This window comes from Rhineura floridana, chromosome 5 (genome assembly GCF_030035675.1).
Source record: "Rhineura floridana isolate rRhiFlo1 chromosome 5, rRhiFlo1.hap2, whole genome shotgun sequence".
Lineage (NCBI taxonomy): Eukaryota > Metazoa > Chordata > Lepidosauria > Squamata > Rhineuridae > Rhineura > Rhineura floridana.
The window spans coordinates 99363486-99386032 of record NC_084484.1 but is presented as its reverse complement, the minus strand read 5'-3'; the positions used below and the strand labels follow the sequence as shown (position 1 = coordinate 99386032).

Sequence of the window (22547 nt, the reverse complement as noted above, 5' to 3'; positions counted from 1 at the left end):
CTGCACAGAATTGTCCTCTGTCCAACATGTCAGCTGTTCAATTCTGCAGCGTGTAAATTATGGCCCACAAATGGCTTTCCTTTAGGATCACCAACAGCTGTTCAGGAAAGGGTTTGATTCTGTAGGGTGCTGTGATGCCTCCCACCAGATCAATGCCGGGGGGGGCATCGATGACCACTGAGGCATTGAACCTGGGCCAGCACCCTGCAGAATTAATGTCTCTAGGAGGAGGAGGAGATGCAATATCTCCTTCCCCCACCCCTTTCCCAGCTATATTTTTAATTAAGGGTTTAAAACCCTAATTATACATTAGCCCCACCCCTGAATTTATTTAGGACTAGATCTGGAGAGGATGGCCTCCAAGTTGGGTCTGTCTGACACCTCCCCCCCAATCAGAGCAACAGGGCAGATGGGGGGCTAAGTCATTGTTTGCCTCTTCTATACTAGGCTATGACAGATCTGGATCTGATTCTACCCTCGGACAAGCCAGTCCCTGAAATTCAACACTCCGGAGGCAAACAGTTAAACAAAATGTTAAACAAGGTCAAAGTAGATTTTGTACTTCCATTACTATAAAAAAAATCAGAATGGCTTTGCAGAACCAGAAGTTTGTCGTGTATGTGAATAAATTTTGTTTTAGATCAGGAATTTACGGACCAGCTGAAGCTCCTAGCAGCAGACAGCCATTGTTGGACTTGTTTCTTGTACAATGCAAATGAAAGAGATGCACAATTCCAAGACTCTACAGAACACAAGCCTGATATGGTGTTCAAGAGGGTGCATAAGGCCCTGGCAATTAGGGTATTGTGTGCTGCTTATATATTTACAAAGGTGTCTATTCTGTGGCTTGACAATATTTTGGATGATCCTCAAGAGGCAGAAAACCTTGTTAAAGATTTCAAGAACAACAACTCATGGCTAATGCCGCACAATTTTCTGCCAGGGCAATTGCAGCACAGGTATTTGCTAGATACACACTTTGATTTAATCTCTGGGAAGCTGATTGGCAACTTGTATTAATCTGGATCTTCAAAGCCCTTTGTAAGTGGCAAGTTTTTTAGGGACAAAGATAAGAAAAAAGCAATGGCTTCAGCTTCAAGAAGGGAAGATTTCTATGTTTCTTCCTTTGTCTTCCCTAACAGTGAAAGGGGTTGTGGTGGTACTGCCGCCTTCAGTAGAGACTTCGATATCCAAATAGGATCTCTATTCTTAACATTCATGCAAGCTCCACAAAAAGGACAATTTTAGTAGGTGGTAGATTCCTCCCTTTGGACACCAGGCAGCGTTACTACTCACCTGATGGCATGCTACCTGGGGAAACAGGACACTTTTAGTAGGGGGTGGAGGTTGATTCACTATCTCTTCACTGTTATGCACACCTGGTGGGACCTTTCCATAGTATCATAACCTACATATAATCATTTAAGTAAAATGGATGCTGATTATGTCTAGAAGTAAATAATCAGCAGCACCAACAAGTTTCCCCCTAAAATTCCGAAATAATGTGACAGAAACCACTTCCTAGTAAAACCAATGTCCTCCTAACCTGGGTACAGAAGCAACTGGTTACATAATAAAGACAACTCTTTATGAGTGTTGAATGAGCCACAGAACTTTAGTTTGCCTTCTAACACATACATCTATGACCGGACTTCATCTGCTTTTTAGCAATAAGCATCTTTTTAAGAGGGAGAAATCAAGACATTAACCATGGTGCAGCAGGCACTTTTGGAGAATTAACTCTATACTCCCTGTTACTCTATGCAAGTAGATTAATGGCTGTGTACACACCATACATTTAAAGCACATTAAGAGCATGCCCCCCCCAGAGAATCCTAGGAACTGTAGCATTACATTACAGCTGCCAGCATTTCTTGGGGGGGGGGAGATGATGTGTTTTTATGTGCTTTAAATGTATGGTGTGTATGTGGCCAATGACTCAGCAATGGGTTGTAATTATTTGGTGTACATTAATTAGAACCTTCTAAATGAATTATTCAGACCTATTATCAGCAATCGGAAGTGTGTGAGTAGGAGATAGGATCATGTCTAAGCATATTTGCCCTTACAAGTGTCAGCAGCTGATTCTGCATCAAATTTTAATTATTAAGCTTGTAACCAGACACCTCTCAAGGATGGGTAGCAGCATAGTATTCTACCTTCTCCTCTATGCACTAAACACCTTTTTTTTCCTATTCAAGTGGATTTCATCTCACACTAAAAGTAATTTCGTCAGAAGAAAGCAGCATAATATCAGCTGATCCTCCAATACTGGTAAGTTATATGCTACTTACGTTAGCCACTGCCCAAGCTAAAATATCCCTCACAGAAGGTTGATGGTCAGGAATATTCAAATGAAGTTTTTCTTTAAAATGCTAACAGAGAAAACAGGAACTTCTAAAAACTATTGTTTAAAGATGTTTAGCTTCTTTCTAGTTCGCAAGTCTATTACTTGGGTACATGCAATTTCCACCACTCTGCTTGTATTTAGATTTAAAATACCTATTTTAGTACGACTTGCAAACTCTTTCAAAATTCATAGTCTTATTACTTGTAGCACAGTAAGCAAATTCTAAGACATGGATGAGAAATAGTTTTGGTTGGAATGTTATACTGCTAAACAGAAGCCCTGCTTGCTAGGACCTCTTACTGTTAGAACTAACACATACAATCATCAAACAGATGTATAGTCCAAATAGAGAGCTATCTGGTCTGCAATACAGTTTCACTAGAGGCAGCTCTTCCAACATCTGATTAAGATTGGCTCTCCAGTAAGAGCTATGGCAGAATTTCAGCTGGGTCTTATTGGACACTGATCTTGTGAATGCTCTTTTATAGATACAGCATACCATTCAGGCTCAAACCATCTAATAATTACTGTTTTACTGCCATAGGATTTAAGACACACAGGAGTGATCACATTGCTTAGTTCATGCAGTGCCAACCTACTGGATTTCCAACTGATAGGAAGCTTCTGGTCCCACTGGAAGTCCTGAGAATTCTAATTAATCACAGCCTGCAGAGCTTCAGTGGAAAGTTTTCAGTGATGAGATGATCATCGTGCAAGAGGATAACAATGTTAACTTCAAATTCTAGAAGAACAAACACAATACTGGAATTAGCACTGTGGGCACAGGCCTCTGTAATCTTAGCAGTATATTTGTGGTTTGTAGAATGGTTTGAAAGAATCCTCAAATGGACACTGGGTTAATATCTCACTAGGGACAAGTAGACCAGCACCATTCATTGTGTGCCAAGTACTAGTTCAAAAATTAAGCTTCATTTGGGTTCATAGCAAGGCAGCAAGCACAAATTCAAGTTTTCGCAGGTCCTGGATGTGTCTCTCTACCTCTTTTTCTTTAAATAAAGACTGACATCATAAAGCAACACATCCTCCCTTTGGCTATTGACCATTAACATTTGTCTAGATACTGCACCAGTCCAAGCCTGCCTTTGATTTTTTATATATGGCTGAACAGCACAAACCTGGTGAAGTCCTACCTTTTCAGGAGAGGAGGTTAGCAATTCATTTAGCAAAGGCCACATACATCATGCCACAAACAAAGTGGATATGAAATGCCTATTACAGGTTCCACCATCTGGGATAGGCCTTGGTACACACAGATATTGCAACCGGTGTAGCAAAGTACAAAGCAAGAAATATTGAGTATTCTTAATAATCCAGTAAGTACTCATGGCACCTATTCTTTCCCAATTACATCGACCAGCAGAGTGTTGTAAGCTTAGGATTTTTCAAAGACTTGATCTGAACACTCTTGAATTCCAGATAACCAACACTGAAAAATCAAGTACAATTAGCAGTATATCTATCACTTTTAGATAGTTTCTTATGGTGATATGCAACACTAGTCACTCAGAATAGACCCACTGAAACCAATGGACTTGGGTCCAATGATTTCAATGGGATTACACCCAGCATGCTTAACATTGGGAGATCACATGTACCTAACCATTCCACGATAACATTCAAAGAATAGTAGTAGTAATTCAAAGTTCTGTCTCCTTACCAACTTTGAAGTTTGTGGTTTCCAGGGTGGGGCAGGTAAACAGCCGGGGGAATACCATGTAGATTGGAATAGGAAGATTCCTGCAGACATCTCCATCAGCAATCTGAATATTCTGAATCTCAGTGGCATCTCTAGCATAACCTTCAGCACAGCCTTTGAAAAACAGAATAAAAGTGACATTAAAAGGAAACTAAATCTTGCTAAACATATTCCCCATGCTGTGCTTCACATATTAGAAAATTCCTAGGGAGCAGGGGCTTTCAAACAAGAATGTTACAACTTTAGAGGTTTAAATATACAATGAACTCACGTGCATGTAAATTGTTGCATGCATAGCTAGGATTGCAAATTATGACTTACAGATGTAGCATTAATTTTCACATACAAGTACCTTTCTTAGAATTTTCCAACATGTGATGTGACCTTTACCATTGCTCTGTCAATAAGCAAGATCACATATCAAAGTTTTCAATTATTCTATTTATTTAATTAATTTGTATCCCATCCTTCCTCCCAGAAGGAGCCCAAGGCAGCAAATAAAAACACTCAAAACATTCTAAAGCTGAATAGTTGACTTTCAATTGAATGAATAAGTTGAAAATACTGTACAGTGCTTTTAAACTGTAAAACATTTGGAACATTTGTTTGGAACATTTATAGAGATGCATGCCTAAAGACCTACCACAGGTTTCCACTCGCACCAGCTGGAGTTCAATGCTCTTAACTGCGGCATCTGAGTTCACTACCACAAGCTCCCCTGTTAGTGGCTGTGTTATGATACAGTTTGTAGAATTGAGATGGCCTCTGATGAGAAATTTGGGGAGCAAGGCCCTCTAAATGCAAAAAGGAGTTAGAGGAAAGGTTATGTAATTTATGAAGAATTAGCAACTGAACGTGTCATTTTCTGTTCTATGATTTTCCCTTTATAGCATGCCTATTAGACTGTAAGCTTGCAAGCAAGAATCATGTTGATTCTTTCAAAACTTTGTACAATACCTAGAAATTGATAAATAGTAAGAAATAGCCTGAAAATATTGTTTTCTTTAAGTCTTATTCAAAAATTAGACTGGCGCAGCCAGACCTGTATCACTGTCTTTTAATCCAAGCTCAGACAAGGAGTCTAATCTTACAGAACAAGAATTAAAATTCTAAATCACCTATACACAGATTGCATTTCCAGTGACGAGAGCCCCCAAATGGAGACCCTATTGTGTTTCTATTGAAACTTTCACTTATTAAAGCTAATGTTGTATTCCATGTATATTTGTTTTTAATGTTTTTAGTTACTGTAAACCGCCCAGAGAGCTTCGGCTATGGGGCAGTATATAAATACAATAAATAAATAAATGTAAGCAACAAAGAAATTAACAGTATCCACAAGAAAGGAGCTGCCATTAATATCTACCGGAGCACTTTACCAGCTAAACTTCAACCCTTTGTATGCTGTAGTTTAAGCTCTTAGTTGAAAAAGGGTTAGATGGGACTATAGTTTTGTGAAGAAAAGGTATTTTAGGGAAAGCACAAAAGTAATGAAAATACTTGACTGGTAACAACCTGTTTTGCCTTGAAAGACAGGTATTGGATTATATACCCAAGCAAGTATATGCTCTCAGTGGCAATCTCTATGGACAGGAAAAGTGCAAAGCTCAGCATTACACAGTAGCACAACCTCTCTCAAACCTTGGGCCAGGAACCACCAATAGGTCTCAGTGCTGCAGCCCACGCCCTGGCCCTGTAGCAACCTTCTGGTTAGATGGATGCCAGCAATAGCAACTCCAGAAGTAGTAATAATTTGGAAATAGAGAACAATGGGATAAGAAAGGGAAGCTGGTATAGGAGGAAGTAATGGATGTAAAAGGAATAGGGAAGAAGGATGAAAAAAAGCCACCCCTTTGGGGGGTGGGAACAGTTGCAAGCTAATTGTGGCAGGAAAGGAGGGAAGTGCCAGGAGCTCAGACATGTGGGAAGGTATAAAATAAAAAGTCTCTGGATCAGCAAATTCTGATTAACATAAGAAGGCCAAGGCACAATGCCTCCCAAACCAATGTCTGTACTTAGCCTAAGGGAAGCTGAACCATGAAATTCCTGCTGTATGGAAATCAAAGTGGAAAAGAATTTAGCCATTTCCTGAGAGAGATTAGATTTTAATAGAAAATGCCAGTAATTGGCAATTAATGAAGCAAATATCTCCCTTCATTTTGTTATTTTGTGACTGGTGGGCCTCAGGTCAGCTCTGGGATGGAAAGTTTCAAAACCCCAAGGTTAGCACGATGTAGGCAGTGTGCTCAATCAAAAATCTTACAAAAGCAAAGGTGGCATCCAAGTGTAAATGCACATAACATGCAAGACAGGACTAATTAGTGCCAAATCTAATCCCATAACAACTTCCATACTAACTCATGCAGACTATGTATTATAATTCTTGCAGAGATTTCTTTCCCCCAATTTCTTGGTACCAAACATTGAGAAACTATTCCCATACTACTCCAGAAGCAGAGCCAAGCTTAATCATAAATGTCTGGCACGGATATCTAAAATTAATCTGAATGCTGGTCTCTAGTGACTGGTAGGAGTGCCTGAGGAAAGATTTGCAAGACGAACCTGCACATCAACAGGTCAGTAAAGGTTTGGAAAAGGCTTTCAGCAGCACTGGAGAGACTTAACTGAGATGGAAAGACTAAAAGGGCAATTTGGATAAAGGGCTTTCTAAATGCTTCTTTAAAGCTATCTTTGGATAACATCAATAGCTGAATAGTGTTGGTATTCAATGTGATAGTATGTAGTTTACAAAGCATATGCTCATTTAAAAGTACAGTACTATTTCAAAGTAACCAGATAAGCTTGTGGACTTCATAATCTTGGAATAAATAAATGTAAATACCTTTGTTACATATAATATCTGTATCTGACTAGCACTGTATCATGCTGGTACCCCAGTGTTACTAGGTTATGGAATCAGAGGGAATAAGTGAGACTGAGTGGTGGGAGTGGCACAGGTTTAGGAGAACCACTGGAGTGGGAACTGGGTTTTATTATAAATATTCCTGCCACGCCCTCCCAGCCAGGTCCCCAAGCTTTCAGTTTAGTGGCCATTGCATCTGAACTGGGCAAATTGTCACTTGCTTGCAAACTACAATTAGAACTGAGATCACAATGCCGGTTTGCACAGACCATTGTGTAATGATTTACCCAGCTCAAATGGCAAACTATGGTTTGACACTAAATCAGAAGCAAGAAAAAGAAAACAGTGCATGAGAACAAGGGGAGGAGGGCAAAGGAAACCTGTGCACACGGTTCATTCATGCAGTCTGGCATCGCATATAAACTGAACCAGTTTTTTTCAGAGGTAAAGTATTCCTTGTAGGAAAGTAGGTCTCACCTCTTTCACATTCTGAAGAGTTTCAGGAGTAATAGTAAAGTCCACTGGGCTTGGGGTTGATTTACCTTTCTGAGGCTGCAACAGAATGAAGAAGAGGTTCAGAACAGTAAGTCCATTATTGGTCAATTTATGTAGCCTGAGGAGTTATATATTTTCAAATCTTGTACTGCAAGAACTGAAATGGTTCACTATAGGAAAAGTAGCTCTTGTCAGAAGGTGATGTTGGCAGGACAAGTGCCAGCAATCCCAACTTGCCGTCTGTGTGGCCTAGAGGGAGGTCTGTGGAAGGAAGCTTCCATTATCTTCAATGGCGAGGAAGACTCACAGCAGAGAGACAGTCTAGGACAGCACTCCTCTCAGGCACAGCAACAAGATACAGTTTCAGTACAGAATTAAAAGGAGAGCCACACACTAAGCCAAACTTTAGCTACAGATTATGGTTAAGGAGAAGAAACATTAACCACAACCCTGGGTTTAGACAACATACTAGGGCAACGTTCAGCTTAGCTGTTGCGCTATGCTAAAAGGAACAAGGAAGGGCAAAGCAGGTACAAGCTCCTCCGCAGAAGCCAGCATGTTCATGTGGTCCCAATAAGCCATTGTTTAGCTTACCATGACATGCAAACCAAGCCACTATCCATTATCCTGTGAGAATCCAAATTCTTGCCTTCAGGAAACCATGCAGAACTTCCACAACCTCTTCTATCACTTTCCCAAACTTGAGGTCTACATTATTTCTGCTATAAATCTCCATTGATTTCTTACAATTGGACATTAACTGCTAGTTGGAAAATACTTACTGGTGAATGGACAATAAATTCACAAGTCTTACTCAAATCCTTGGCCAGGAGAGAGCGCCGCATGTCACATCGAAGAGTATACTATGCAAAAAAACAAACAAACAAAGCTTCTGCCTTGGAATTGAAAAAAGAATGAATCCTACTAACCAATTCTTATTTTGCTGATTAGCATTTTAAGACTGAGGTCTTTCTGAAGATCAGTCTAGGTTTATGTAAAACAAGTTAGGATGTATTTTGAATCCACCATCTGTGAAGAATAGACTTCACATTTGTTCCAAGTCATCATTAGACTTTTATGCACAACCTGTGCTGAAAATGGTTTAATCTACATCTTCTGCAGAATTGTCTTCTGACAGGAAAACTTTTAATACCCGCTTACTGCAATATAGCTCTATTTATCACAAAGGGAAAATTCCATGGGGAATAAGTTAATTTACATTCCGCAAACCCTAAAGGAGTAAGGCAATAAATATTTGAATGGCTTGTAGTTTGAGAGAAAGCATTTGGGTGATATTTCTGCAAATTGGATCCTTAATTACTAATACTAAAATAATAATAATAACAGGCCCACTTGCTGTTTATTTTGCTTCATTTCTTAATGAAGGAGACAGTGAAAGTGATCCAAATGTAAGAACTTATACATCTCATTAATTTTAATAGGAGAGTTAAGTCATACAGTGGGACTTATAAGTGCTTAACTTTGGCTTTTTAAAAATTTAGTGTGTGTGTTTCAATTAAAGATCAACTGGAAACACTAATGCTGTCTTTTTCTTTTTAAGTATCTCAATCTAAGACAGAGACTAAAATGAATAAATAATCATTTTAGCAACTGTTAAATGGTAAACCACCTCTAAACAGGGTTGCCACAAGTCGGGATGGACTTGAAGGCAGTCCATTTCCTTCCCCCCCCCCAATTTTTTCTTGTATTACTGAGGCAAGCTATGTCAACACTCATGCCTTGCGGTAATAATAAAGGCATTTTATTCAAAACCAGAAACAAAGCATTCTGCAAGGAGGATCAGGGACAAAACACTTTTCAAAGGACTGATATATTACTGGCCTTGGCCAGACTTTATTAATCTACAAGAAGGAAAAGGACTGAGTTGCCCTCAGCACAATCTCTTGCAGTAAAATATTCCCATGGAAGCCTACTTCAGTGAAATTGCTCCCTTTGCTCCAGTACAATCAAAATGGCTTAAGCATCAGTGGACATATCCATCCTAAGTTAAAAATTTACAGGAAGTAACTGAACATATGCATTGGCATAACTTTTGTCATCTTGTTGCTCACCTAATTGGGAGAAATCTAAGCCAAGAGTAGGTAAGAGGAAACTCATTAAATAAAAGAAAGACAGCTGGCATGAGGAACAAAGTTTGGAAACATTGTGCATATATATATAGACACGTCACACACACAATTTAGGTGGCACTGAAGGAATCTTGAAATGAAAAGATCTATAGATGAACATTCTCTAACAATCTTGTGTTCTGTAATTTCCTTTCTCATGCTCTCTATTACAGAGTTCTCTATACTGCTTCTTTTCAGATAAAAAGCTTTTAAGAGGAAAAACATTAATGTAGTCTTCTTTGTTATTTAGGCCTACATCAAAACACAGCAGAGGAGAAACCAGGGCCAAGAAGGTCACCAGCTCCTGATCACCAATGGATTAAGACAACTCTGCTTTTTAATTGTTTAAATACACCATATTTTTTGTGTTTTAGTATTTTAAATTGGCTTCCCAAAAATACAAATACATTTAATAAATATTAATAGCTATGGCTGTACATTCCCTACAAATAGCTTGTGCCTCCAAAACTAAAAGCCTCTCTTACCTGGATGTTGACAAAAACTCCATGGTAAGTTTCATAGAGAACTTTGTTCCCCTTCACTTGCAGTGGAAACTCAAAAGGAATTTCTGTTTTACCACTGGGCAGTTTTCCAGGTTTTACCATTTCCACAGTACTGTTAATAAGCTGGATAGGCTGCAAAAAAAGTAAAAATGAAATGTACGCTGCCCTTCACCAGTTTTGAGTATAAGCACCTGTCATGAGCCAAGCAGGGAGGAGGCAGATAGATGAGGGCGAAACAGAGGATGAGGACTTGGACTGGGGACCTGGGCAGGGGGCAGATAGCGAGAAGGACTCACAGGGTGCCCCAGCCCCCATCTTGGATAGCTCAGACCCCCCTGTGGAAGTGCCGGCGGTGGCACCACTGCCACCACCAGAGGTTAACCTTGCAAGTCAAATGTTTCCCAGCTGAGCGCTGCCCAACTTCCCCCGCCCAAACTGTCAGCTAGCAGCCCCCCACTGTCAGAGATGGAAGCTGAGATCAAACCACCTTTGCCTCGCGCTCAGAGGCATTTGAGGCAGGAAGTTCAACAGTATGAGCTGAGGAGGAGCCTGTGTGCGCACACGAGATCCCAGCCTACTTAAGGGGAGTCGGGGAACCCAGTTGCAGAGTCAACGTCTTAGAGCCACGAAGACATGCTTAGTCAGTGTTAGTTCAGGGCAAAAGTTCCTAGAAAGCGTAGTTAGACTAATGAGGCAAATTGCTTTTGATGTATCTATAACTTTCATGCCTATGGCCATACCCGATCTCGTCAGCTAAGCAGGGTCAGGCCTGGTTACCAGGTGCCGTAGGCTTAGAGGAAGGCAATGGTAAACCATCTCTAAATACCTCTTACCATGAAAACCCTATGAATATATCCAAAAGATTCATAGGGTCGCCATAAGTCATAATGGACTTAAAGGAACATAACAACAAATAACTAATAAAAAGAGAGAAAACCACAGACACATCTGAGACTGAATCCTTTGACTTCAGGCAAAACAGCATCAGCCCTTCAGAATTTCTGAAACTGCATGCCTTATTGCAGGCAAGTAAGAGACAGAAAAATGATCTTGTTGACTGAACGTAAGCTCTGTAAGGTTGCAACTCTATGCCCACTTACCTGAGAGTAAGGTCCATTAAATTCAATGGGGCCTATATCCAAGCAGATATGCTTAGGACAATCTCCAAATTTTGACAAAAATTTGTCAAGAAATATGGAAAACTAAACAATGGCCCACTGACTGGAAGCGTTCTATGTACATCCCAATTCCAAAGAAAGGGGATCCCAGGGAATGCAGTAATTATTGAACTATTGCCTTAATATCTCATGCAAGTAAAGTAATGCTCAAGATTCTACAACAAAGACTCTTACCATATATGGAGCGAGAAATGCCAGATGTCCAAGCTGGATTTGGAAAGGGAAGAGGTACAAGAGATCATATTGCAAACATACGTTGGATAATGGAACGGACCAAGGCATTTCAGAAGAAAATCACCCTGTGCTTTATAGATTACAGCAAAGCCTTTGACTGTGTAGATCATGAAAAACTATGGAATGCTTTAAAAGAAATGGGGGTGCAACAGCATCTGATTGTGCAACCTATACTCTGGACAAGAGGTTTCTGTAAGGACAGAATATGGAGAAACCGATTGGTTCCCCATTGGAAAGAGTGTGAGAAAGGGGTGTATTTTATCACCCTATTCATTTAATCTATACGCAGAACATATCATACGGAAAGCAGGATTGGACCAAGATGAAGGAGATGTGAAAACTGGAGGGAGAAATATCAATAATTTAAGATATGCAGACGATACCATACTACTAGCAGAAACCAGTAATGATTTGAAATAAATGCTGATGAAAGTTAAAGAGGAAAGCACACAAGCAGGACTATAGCTGAACATCAAAAAGACTATAGTAATGACAACAGAAGATTTATGTAACTTTAAAGTTGACAATGAGGACATTGAACTTGTCAAGGATTATCAACACCTCGGCCCAGTCATTAACCAAAATGGAGACAATAGTCAAGAAATCAGAAGAAGGCTAGGACTGGGGAGGGCAGCTATGAGAGAAATAGAAAAAGTCCTCAACTGCAAAGATGTATCACTGAACACTAAAGTCAGGATCATTCAGACCATGGTATTTCCGATCTCTATGTATGGATGTGAAAGTTGGGCAGTTAAAATAGCAGATAGGAGAAAAATCAGCTCATTTGAAATGTGGTGTTTGAAGAGAGCTTAGCGGATACCATGGACTGAGAAAAAGACAAATAATTGGGTGTTGGAACATATTAAACCAGAACTATCACTAGAAGCTAAAATGATGAAACTGAGGTTATCATACTTTGGACACATCATGAGAAGACATGATTCACTAGAAAAGACAATAATGCTGGGAAAACAGAAGGGAGTAGAAAAAGAGGAAGGTCAAACAAGAGATGGATTGATTCCATAGAAGAAGCCACAGACATGAACTTACAAGATCTGAACAGGGTGGTTCACAACAGATGTTCTTGGAGGTCGCTGATTCATAGGGTCGCCGTAAGTCGTAGTCGACTTGAAGGCACATGCAACATGTTTAGGACTGCACTTTTACACCTCTCTCAAATATTAAGAGGGCAAAGAAAAAAACCGGAAAGCCAGTCAACTGCTAACAGCATTACCTAAGTAGCAGCAGAAGTAGCTATTCTCTTGTAAAAAAGAAGAGAGAATACATAATCCAATGCAATATTAAATACGTATATAGCAGTGTGGTGCTGTTCAGTTTGAGACAGGCAAAGACCGCAATCCTATTTCTATTTATCTAGGAGGAAGCCCCATTGAATTCAATAGGACTTACATCTGAGTAAACATGGCTAGGATTGAACTGTTTGTTGACCAATTGAATTTATTTGACATCTTTTCTTATATCAGTTTTATGCAAGCCTATCAGCTTCATGGGACTGTTGTGGTTTCTTTTCAGACAGCTCCAAATTCAAAAATTCATTAATAGAAACTGAGGCAGTTGCTTGCCTCTCTGGACTAACCCAGCAACAGCCCTGCACACAGCTCCCTCACTGTGACTCTGTGTATGCCACACTCTCTAAGCTTTTTAGTGTTTAATATTCCGTACTTTGGTGATCATTAAACTATGACCTGGGAGACACCCAGTGGTGAGCTGTGGAGGCCTTGAGGGTTGTGTCTGAAAGCAGAACCAGGTATTGAGAAAAAAAGAGAAGCAAAAGACAAAGCCTCAGTATCAAATGATGGGTCCTATTGCTGGTCCCAGCCAAAGTTTTCAGAGTGGTTTCTCAAATCAAAAGCAAGAAAGAAACTTCATTTCATGTCAGATGCTGCTATCCACAACTACATTCTCTAATATTCCATTTCATTTTCACTTCTAAACAATATGAAAATTGCTGAACACAAAATAATGAGGAAAAAATTCCTCATATGCATGATCATGTTGGGCAGTTATGCTGCCCCTGTTAGTTTGGGCCCTGCTAGGCCCAAGGAACCATCAACCGCCCTGGGCTCATGCTGGGAGGAAGGGCGGGATATAAAACTAATAATAAATAAAATAAAATAAAATAAACTTTAGCAACAGAGCCATGATGGAACTTTGGAACTAGAGGCATGGTGATAGTCATGCAAGACCTTGGCATCTTGGGTGATAAGAAGCTAATAGGATTAAAGAAAACTTCATACCTAATTAGATACCAAAGGGAGCAAATGTTCCCAGCAAATTTAGAATCATAACATTTTGGGGCTGTTTTGAAGAAAAAGCTGGAATGCGTCACAGTGACTTGAACAAAAAACTGCTACATGAAAACATAAGAAGGGGATGAGGCCAATGGCTCATCTAGTCCAGCATCCAGTTCTCACAGTGGCCAACCAGTTGCCCTCTTCCCTTCTGCAGTTTCCAGCAACTGGTATTTAGAAGCATACTGCCTCCAATGATGGAGGCAGAGCATAGCCATCATGGCTAGTAACCACTGATAGCCTTATGCTCCATTAATTTATCTAATCTTCTTTTAAAGGCATCAAATTGGTGGCCATCACTGCCCCTTGTGGGAGCAAATTCCACAGCTTAACTATGAGCTGTGTGAAGAAATACTTTCTTTTGTCTGTCCTGAATCTTCCAACTTCACAAGTTCTAGTGTTATGAGAGAGGGGAAAAACCGTTTCTCTATCCTCTTTCTCCACACCATATATAATTTTATACAGTTCTATCATGTCACCTCTTACTCCCCTTTTCTCTACACTAAAAAGCCCCAAATGCTGCAACCTTCCGTCATAGGGGAGTTGCTCCATCCCCTTGATCATTTTGGTTGCCCTTTTCTGAAGCTTGTCCACCTCTACAATATACTTTTTGAGGTGACGCAACCAAAACTGTACACAGTATTCCAAATGCGGCTGCACCATAGAGTTGTATAACGGCATTATGATATTGGCAGTTTTATTTTCAATACCTTTCCTAATGATTGCTAACATGGAATTTGCCTTTTTCACAGCCAATGCCCACTGGGTCGACATCTGCATCGAGCTATCCACTACGACCCCAAGGTCTCATACCTGGTCACCCACCATCAGTTCAGACCCCATGAGCGTATATGTGAAATTAAGATTTTTTGCTCCAATATGCATAACTCCACACTTGTTTTCATTTGCCATTTTACTGCCCATTTTACCACCCTAAAAAGCAGGGGTCCCAGTCAGACTGTCCTAGATGGATTACAGACACCCAGGTTTAGGGCTGTTCAGATTAGGATTTCAGAATTGCAATTCCAACATGATAGTTCAACAACATGTGAAGGTTACAAGTCCTATCATCCCTGAGCACTGGCAATACTGGTTCTAACTTAGGGGAGTTGCAGTCCAACAACATCCAGAAGGCACCAAGTTGGCTACACCTGCACTAGCATATAAAGTGAGGATCCTTTATAGTTTGTCTCTTTGGAATAACTGTGTCTCTTTTAACTAGATATTAAGTTTCAAATCTTAATTGGGGCATTTTATTAACAGGCAATACATATTACTGCTATTTTAGATAGCATCTTCCATACTTGAAAACCTGATCAGCAGAGATATCATTACAAGCTGTAGCATAAAACTCATTTTAAAAGCTAATTTTATCTTTCACAGTTGCAGGAAAAGAACTCTGAGGGCTTAGAAACCAGGATTACAGGTGGAACTTTTTCTGCACAACTTCTAGTTCCCTCCCCCTTCCTTCTCCCTACACACTCACTGCTTCCAAATTCAAACCCTCCTTTGCCAGTCCCCATCCAAGTACCAGATAAAATAACCTGGAACAGTCCTCTTGCAAATTCTCTCAACCACCAGGGGGACATGCAAACACCTGTAAATCTGAATAATTCACACAAAGTATTGGAATTTTCCAGTTATAACTATACGCACCCATTGACACTGGCCTGCTTTAGCCAGTCGTTTTACAAGACTTTTCCTTGTGGACACAGCCCCTTCACTCCTCCCTTAAACGAAGAAATCTCTAATACACCATAATTTCTCATTTCATCTGAACTAGGAAATTATGATTACCAGCTTCAGGACAAGCCAGGATGTCATGGCCCCGTCAGAGGACTCCTCAGATGAGGACAACTCGGGAGTAACAGCAGCAGACCCAGGAGCAGCAGGAGACACGGAGGAGCCTCCTGAGAATCCAGCTCCTTCTGCCCCTCAGCTGCAGAGCACCCCAGGGACAGCAGAGGCCCTGCAGCCAGACACAGACAGTGAACAGGATACTCCCCCCTCACCTGCAGAACGTAGACAGCAGAAGGTCAGGCAGAAGAGAGGCAGGCCTGTCTCCTTAAGGCCCAAACGCGGAGGGCTCACACCTGCTGTCCATCCTGCTCTTTATAAGGCACACCTTGGCTGCAGCTTGTTGCTGACTGCAACGTCAGGCGTGGCTTTGTGTAGACCTAGTTTCCCTGCAGCATCTCTTTGACTGACCTCCTTGGCAATTGATCCCGGACCTCCACTGACCTCGCTTCTGGACTTCTGACTCGGCAAGTACGCTTCGGATAGGCCTGGCAGATTTACAACCCGACTGCTGGCTAAGGACTTTCCTTCCCTGCCAAAGACCCAGGAATTTCCAGCCCCCCCTGGCACTGCTGATGCAGTGTAGAGCTGACACAGGATAATAAACCAAGGTTGGAAATTGGCTTATTCCAAAGGTGGTAACCATTGTTTCGCAGGTCAGAAAAAAACCCAGGAAATTATGGTTCATGCTATGGAGGACGGAGTGAAGGGACTACACGTGCTGTAAAACAACCTGCATAACTTGGCTTAACAAGCTAAGACAGATGTTACTGGACTCTAACTCCCATCATTCCTAGCCATTGGCCAAGTGACTGGGACTGATGGGAGTTGTAGTCCAACAAGACCTGGAGGGCCACAGGTTCCCCACCCGTTGAAAGGTAGGGGTTTTTTTTAGTATTGGTATTAATTTAGCAATTAGAAAGGGAAACTGTGATGTTCCTGTATCTCTGGGATTACCACCTCCTGATTCCCAAACACCTGTATCAGGAAATCTCCAGGAGGTCCACCTCAGCCTGGGTCAGTTATGCCCTCTGAACCACAAGCTTCAGCCCGACCACCTTTTCTCCAAAAGGTGACCACTGGCATAATCTGTCTGTATGACTGGTATAGTTATAGGTACAGAATAGGACCTTAGTTTGGTAGCACTCTTGACCAAGCTGACATATGGCATTTTGAATAAATATATATATATATATACAAGATGTTAAATGTGATAATAAATGAATAAGTTGCTATTTTCCCTATCTTGCCTACCTATCCTACTCCACTAATCCCAAATGAAATCATCCCGCAAAAACCACAGCCCTTCTAACTAGATCTTCTCTTCTTGATCTCCAGTTCTATCTTTCCCTAACTGTCAAACCCCAACAGCTTTTCTCCTCAAAATTCCCCTTGGAATTCTCACATACACCCTCCCACCTGTCAGTCATACCTCAACTGTACCTACTAACATTCTATTAACACTATCTTAATCTGAACACAATTTTAAAACAGTTTTAAACACATAAATAAATGTAATTTCATTACAGAAACATTAGCAACACTAAAATAAAAACAGCAGAAGCCAGTAAGTCTTCCTTTGATATTCTGGCTTCATATTAATATGCAACAGGTTTAAGAAATCTTTCCACAACTATAATATCTGTACCTTAACAGAATTGTAGAAGGCTTCAAACACTCCAACACTTTTGGCACTGAGCTGTAGGTTTACAGATCCTTCCATTGTTAATGAGATTCCCTGGTGCTGGACTGAATCTTTACTTGTTATGACCACCACTCCAGTGAGAACTTCCTGGAGGGGGGGGGGGGAGAAAAGTCAACAAGAATCAATCGATTTCTCATGTTATTTTTCTGGAGGGCAACCTGCTATGGTTATTCAAAAGCATCACTCACCAAGAAAATATAAGGATGACATAGGAAAGAGTACCATTCGTCTAGCAATCTTCTGTGCTAGTTCCTACTATTATGCAATGTTGTGAATTTTCAGAAAAAAATTGAATTGGAAGATTTTCTAGATTTTTTCCCCTTACATTAATTAGGGCAATTTGCACAGGGAAATTTTCTGAAGTCCTGGAGAATGAATTAGTTTAGCCTATTTATTTTACATGTATTTTGTAAACAAAACCAAAACCTTTGAAACTGCCAAGAATACTCAATATTCTATTTGCAACTGGCATCCATTCATTGTTACTAATGAACTTGTGAAATGGAAATATTTCCACCCCAGCAGAGTTCTCCAAAATGAAAGGTGTTATAAATGAAACATTACTAGCATTGGTTTGTGTCATAGTAGTGGCAGATGACTTCTGAAGAAAAGCAAGCCTGTGTATTAGCGAGATTTTGATTCATCACTGAAGAGATGAATTTGTAATAGCTGTGCCTAGGGATTCCCTGTAAAAAGTTATAAAGCATTTTGACAATGGCACTGAGTAAGCCAAACACTTCTTTTTGACATTCTGTTCCTAGATTGCTCATCTAAACAGGACTGCGTATAATTCTCTAGGAAGTGTTTTGCATCCCACCATCACCCTCAGGATCACTTATTGTCCATGTGTGAAGTCCAAGACCTCTCTGGGCTATGGTCTCAAAACCTGCAGAGGGAAACAAGACACTGCCCTGTGTTTGGATTCTATGACATGAACTCAGACTGGGTGGCAAGAATGGAAGAGAGAAAGAACCCCTTGCAGCACAGACAGCCCTGCTGCACAGCAGAGTGAAGTGACCAGCATCAGTAAGTACCACAAGAGGGAGACAGAGGAAGGCTGAAACTGGCACCTAAATGATGCAGCAAGTATTCTAAAAACTGCTGACCCCAGCAGGGGAAGTGCCTAACAAACAGGTCACAGTGGGCTCCCGAGGGCTCCCAGACAGCACAGCAAAGCTCTGCTGAACGCCACCTTGGGGATGTCACAATGGTGGTGGTCAACTATTACAATATTACAGCCATCACTGCCACAAAGTAGGCCAATGTGTCCTTACCTGTGTTTAGTCATGTTTACATAGGGTTTACACCGCCTGCATCCTAGCCATCTCCAAGCTATCTCATCATAAATCAGGGGGATGATTGAGCTCTGTCTCATGAAACAGAACACATGAGCACTATCGTGTCAACAGCCCAAGGCCCCATCTACAATAAATATTTTAAACGGTATCATACTGCTTTAAATAGTCATGGCTTCCTCCAAAGAATCCTGGGAAGCTTGTTAAGGGTGTGGAGAAGAGACCCCTATTCCTCTCACAGAGCTATAGTTCCCAGAGTTCCTTGGGAAAGGAGACTGACTGTTAAACCACTCTGTGAAACCAGCCATGAGTGTTTAAAGTGGTATATGGCTTAAAAAACATAGTGCAGACGAGGCTCCATTCATCTCAGTATTCTACAGAGGTATATAGTAGGGCCCCACTCATATGGCAGGTTAGGTTCCAGACCTCTGCTGGAAAGCAAAAACCGCCGGAAAGCAGATCAGCTGTAGTGCAGGGGTCTGGAACCTAACCCGCTGATCGCACCAGAGGAGAAGATCAGCTCTTCCTCTCCTTGGGTGTGATCAGCTCGAGCGGGAGTCTGATCATGCCAGAAGAGGAGAAGATCAGCTGTAGCACGCTACGCTGATCTTCCCCTCCTCCGGTGCAATCAGCTGGAGGGTGGGCGTCTGACCCCCCCACCCCACCCCGAGGAGGAGAAGATCAGCTGTAGCATGCTACAGCTGATCTTCCCCTCCTCTGGCACGATCAGCTGGAGTGCAGGGAGCTCCAGCCCCCCTCCATGTGATCGCCCTGCTGGCGCCGTATTAACGGAACACCAAAAAGCGGGGCCCTACTGTATAATATATTCTGAAGTTTATGGCATAGTGACAGCTAAGCCATCTCTTGCAATACACATGTTCTGTTGCAAATCTGGAAGAGTTCTTTTGCCAGCAACTTTTTAAAAACTGATTCTGACAAAGAAAAAGCAGGTTTGAGCAATGCCAAATAATAACAAACGCTGTCTGAACAAGAAAAAGTGCAGTACAAACAAATAACCGTTTGTCACTTTAACAGGGCCACAGAAAAGGAAAACATAGTGTTGTCTCATCTGAAATACACAGTATAGTACACCTTTGTTAAGTATTAAAAGAGGCGATACCATGAAACTCAAAGTCAAGAGTTTTGCCAGCAACGTATCTCACAGAGATATCATTTCAATAAACCCATCTCCACTGCAGAGGGAAAAAATTCGGCCATAGTGACTCATGCCTTGGTAACCTCAGGACTGGATTACTGTAACATGTTGTATGCAGGGCTGCTCTCAGGCTTGGTTTAGAAGCCACAATTAGTGCAGAATGCTGCAGCCAGTGCTCCCTTCCGCACACATGTAACACCTCTCCTGAAGGAACTACACTAGCTGCCAGTTTAACTATGCACTACCTGAAGAAGTATTTTCTTCTGTTTGTCCCAACAACTACATAGTGCATTTCTATACATAGGCATGATACCTCCAAGTATCAGAAACCAAGGACAAACGAAAGAAAAGGCCCTTTACATACTAAATAAGCTTCCCAGAGGGCTCTGTTGGAAACAAAATGCTAGATGAGATGAGCCATGCTCTGAAGGCCAATTATTGAATTCCATTAATAAACAAAATATTTTTTGGATTCCATGTTCTTAACTTGCCCATATTCTTTTTTTGGACCAAACAGATCTCATTCTCTTGAATTTCCACACAAGCACTGCCCCTACTGAACCTTTCCTGCCCTAAACACATGCATGCTGCTACTTTGTGATGATTAACCCTTAGTCTCCCTAAGTTATGCTTCATTGGGATGCAGCAATGATTTGGCATCCTGCATAGTTAACAGACACAAGTCAGGCCCCACTCAAACCATGTATTTATTCCACCAGTATTCTACTTTAAATCGCTATGGATGCCCCCCCCCCTCCTGGGAAGGGTAGTTTGTGAAGAGTGCTGAGTTGTTAGGAGATTCTTATTTCCCTCACAGAGTTACAGTTGTCTGAGTAGTTCAACAGTCGTTCCTCTCTCCAGAACTCTGAGAATTGTGGCTTTATGAGGGGAATAAGAGTCTCCTAACAACTCTCGGCACTCTTCACGAACTACCATTTCGGGGGAAGGCAAGGTTATCTGAAGTGGAATAATAGTGGAATAAATGTGTGGTGTAATTGTGGCCTAAAAATCACTGAAAAGCCTTTTACTCTTCCACTTATTTTCAGCAACTGGATCTTCTCTTGTACTATACATTTCTCTCTATGCATGTATAATACAATAATCCATTTCTCACAACAGTCAATTCAAGTTTCTCTTTGGGAAAGAGAGGCACTCTAGGTTGAATGGGCCCTATGCAGAATACTGCAGCATAACATTTCATATGTATCACAGCATGTCAGCAGATAAGGTAGTAAACCTGTGCCCGACTGTTATACTTCAGACTGTAGATGGCAGCCATATGAGAATATAAAGCCCTCTACCAAAAGTAAAAATAAAATCTTTATAAACAGGTGTCAGGGAGGAGGATAGCAGACTTGCTTTCTTCTCAACATGTTAGTTGTGCAGGGATGAGTAACCTGTAACCCTACAGATGCTCTTAGGCAAGAACGTCCAACATCCCTGACTACTGGGCTACGCTGGCTGGGATTGACGGGAGTTGCAGTCCAACAACATCCCTACCCCACCCCTGATCTGTTTCCTTTATCTGGATCTTCACGCTGCTTTATTCTTGAAGTCTCAAAACAGGATGTTACATAGTTAATGAGAAAGCACAAAAGGTTTTTAAAGATGTCTCTATAACCCAGCTTCTCAAATAGGAGACTGTTAGCTTCCTACGTTTCTATCTACTGGGGCAAACCATGGGCTCAGCGTTGTCTACACTAGGGATAGGCAGCCGGCGGCGGTCCAGATACTGCTGGACTCCCACCAGCCCTAGCCAGCATAGCCAATGGTCAGGGACTGCAGAGAACTGGAGTCCAAGAACTTCTGGAGGGCCACGGGTTCTCCCGCTTCCTAGTGCAGGAGGACCCTTCTTGTTCCTCCATGGTGGAGTATTCCACCATATGAGCCCTCGCTTAGAACAACGAGGGCGAGAACAGTTTACCACCTCTTCTGCTGCCTTGGGAGAACGAAGTCAAGCTCTCAGGGTACTCATTCCAGCGCAGGTGCCTCCTCCAGGCACTATAAGGTTGCAATCCTAGCAAGGCTCACTGCGGGAACAAGCCCGGCTGAAGGAAGCGGCACCTGCAGCACGATCCCAAGCATGATTCAAGTAAATCCATAAACGTCCAATGGGATTTATCCCCAAGAAAAGCGGTACAGAATTACAGCCTTCCTCTCCCCCGGAAAAAAGGGCAACTCCAATATTCACGTATCCTTCTAATACAGCGACGTCGCGAAAGGATGCTCACCCCGCAATGATACACCTTGTTAGCCCGTTTGATCTTTATATCCAACACGGTGCCCATTGCGACCCTTCCCCAGTTTTGGGGTCACGTGATATGCCAGCCTGCGGTACAACTCTGGCCACGTGATTCCGCCTCAGTTTTTTCTGGGCGGGAAGGAGCGGGGAGAAGCCGCTCCCTTATTTCCGCTTTTCGATTCCCGCCCAGTTCCGCCCCTGCGCTCTCTCAAGGGGTACTCCTAGAGTCATATCCGGGTCAGTAACGTTACACCTGAAGGCACTGTTTATTTTTAAAACTAGATGTGCCGCTTACATCATACCAACGGCAGTTCCTTCAAGGTTCAGCGGTAGCTTTTATTTCTCTTCGACGATTGTCTAGTTAGTAACAGTACAAGAGACGGTGTCTTTTTTTCTCTCTCTGCTCCTTTTCATACGTCAGTGTAACTGACCGAGACACTGCTGGTGAACGCCTTCCCTGCTCAGATGGTGGATGTTAACCCTGTTCTGGATGGGGTTACACTCCCCCTGAAGGAACAGGTACGTAGTTTGGGGGTTCTTCTCGCCTCTTCCCTGTCTCTCGAGGCCCAAG

At 41.7% G+C, this 22547-nt stretch overlaps 1 protein-coding gene across 3 annotated transcripts; it reads right to left on the bottom strand.

Annotated features, from left to right (window-relative positions):
* Window positions 1-1586: 1586 nt before the first annotated feature.
* On the bottom strand, window positions 1587-22191 carry VPS26C (VPS26 endosomal protein sorting factor C). 3 transcript variants are annotated; one of them, XM_061627682.1, is made up of 8 exons: window positions 21966-22188; window positions 17227-17370; window positions 10040-10189; window positions 8208-8288; window positions 7408-7482; window positions 4711-4861; window positions 4029-4181; window positions 1587-3092 (listed from the first exon to the last, which is right to left on the bottom strand). In XM_061627682.1, exons 1-8 carry the CDS (start codon window positions 22020-22022, stop codon window positions 3010-3012), a joined length of 894 nt encoding a protein of 297 aa, XP_061483666.1. In that variant the 5' UTR covers window positions 22023-22188; the 3' UTR covers window positions 1587-3009. The 3 variants fall into 3 exon arrangements, with proteins under 3 accessions (XP_061483666.1, XP_061483668.1, XP_061483667.1); XM_061627684.1 differs by lacking the exon at window positions 21966-22188 and adding an exon at window positions 21662-21959; XM_061627683.1 differs by lacking the exon at window positions 8208-8288 and having other exon boundaries at window positions 21966-22191.
* Between the last annotated feature and the right edge of the window lie 356 nt (window positions 22192-22547).

What these genes read in the sequence shown, in the direction of transcription:
- VPS26C (XM_061627682.1), bottom strand. Translation starts at nt 22,022, where the DNA reads ATGGGCACCGTGTTGGATATAAAGATCAAACGGGCTAACAAGGTGTAT. An exon ending in ACAAGGTGTATCATTGCGGG is followed by an intron (nt 17,371 to 21,965) that starts GTGAGCATCCTT and finishes CCCCCCCTCCAG; the next exon opens with GAAGTTCTCACTGGAGTGGT. An exon ending in CCTTCTACAATTCTGTTAAG is followed by an intron (nt 10,190 to 17,226) that starts GTACAGATATTA and finishes CTTTTTTTGCAG; the next exon opens with CCTATCCAGCTTATTAACAG.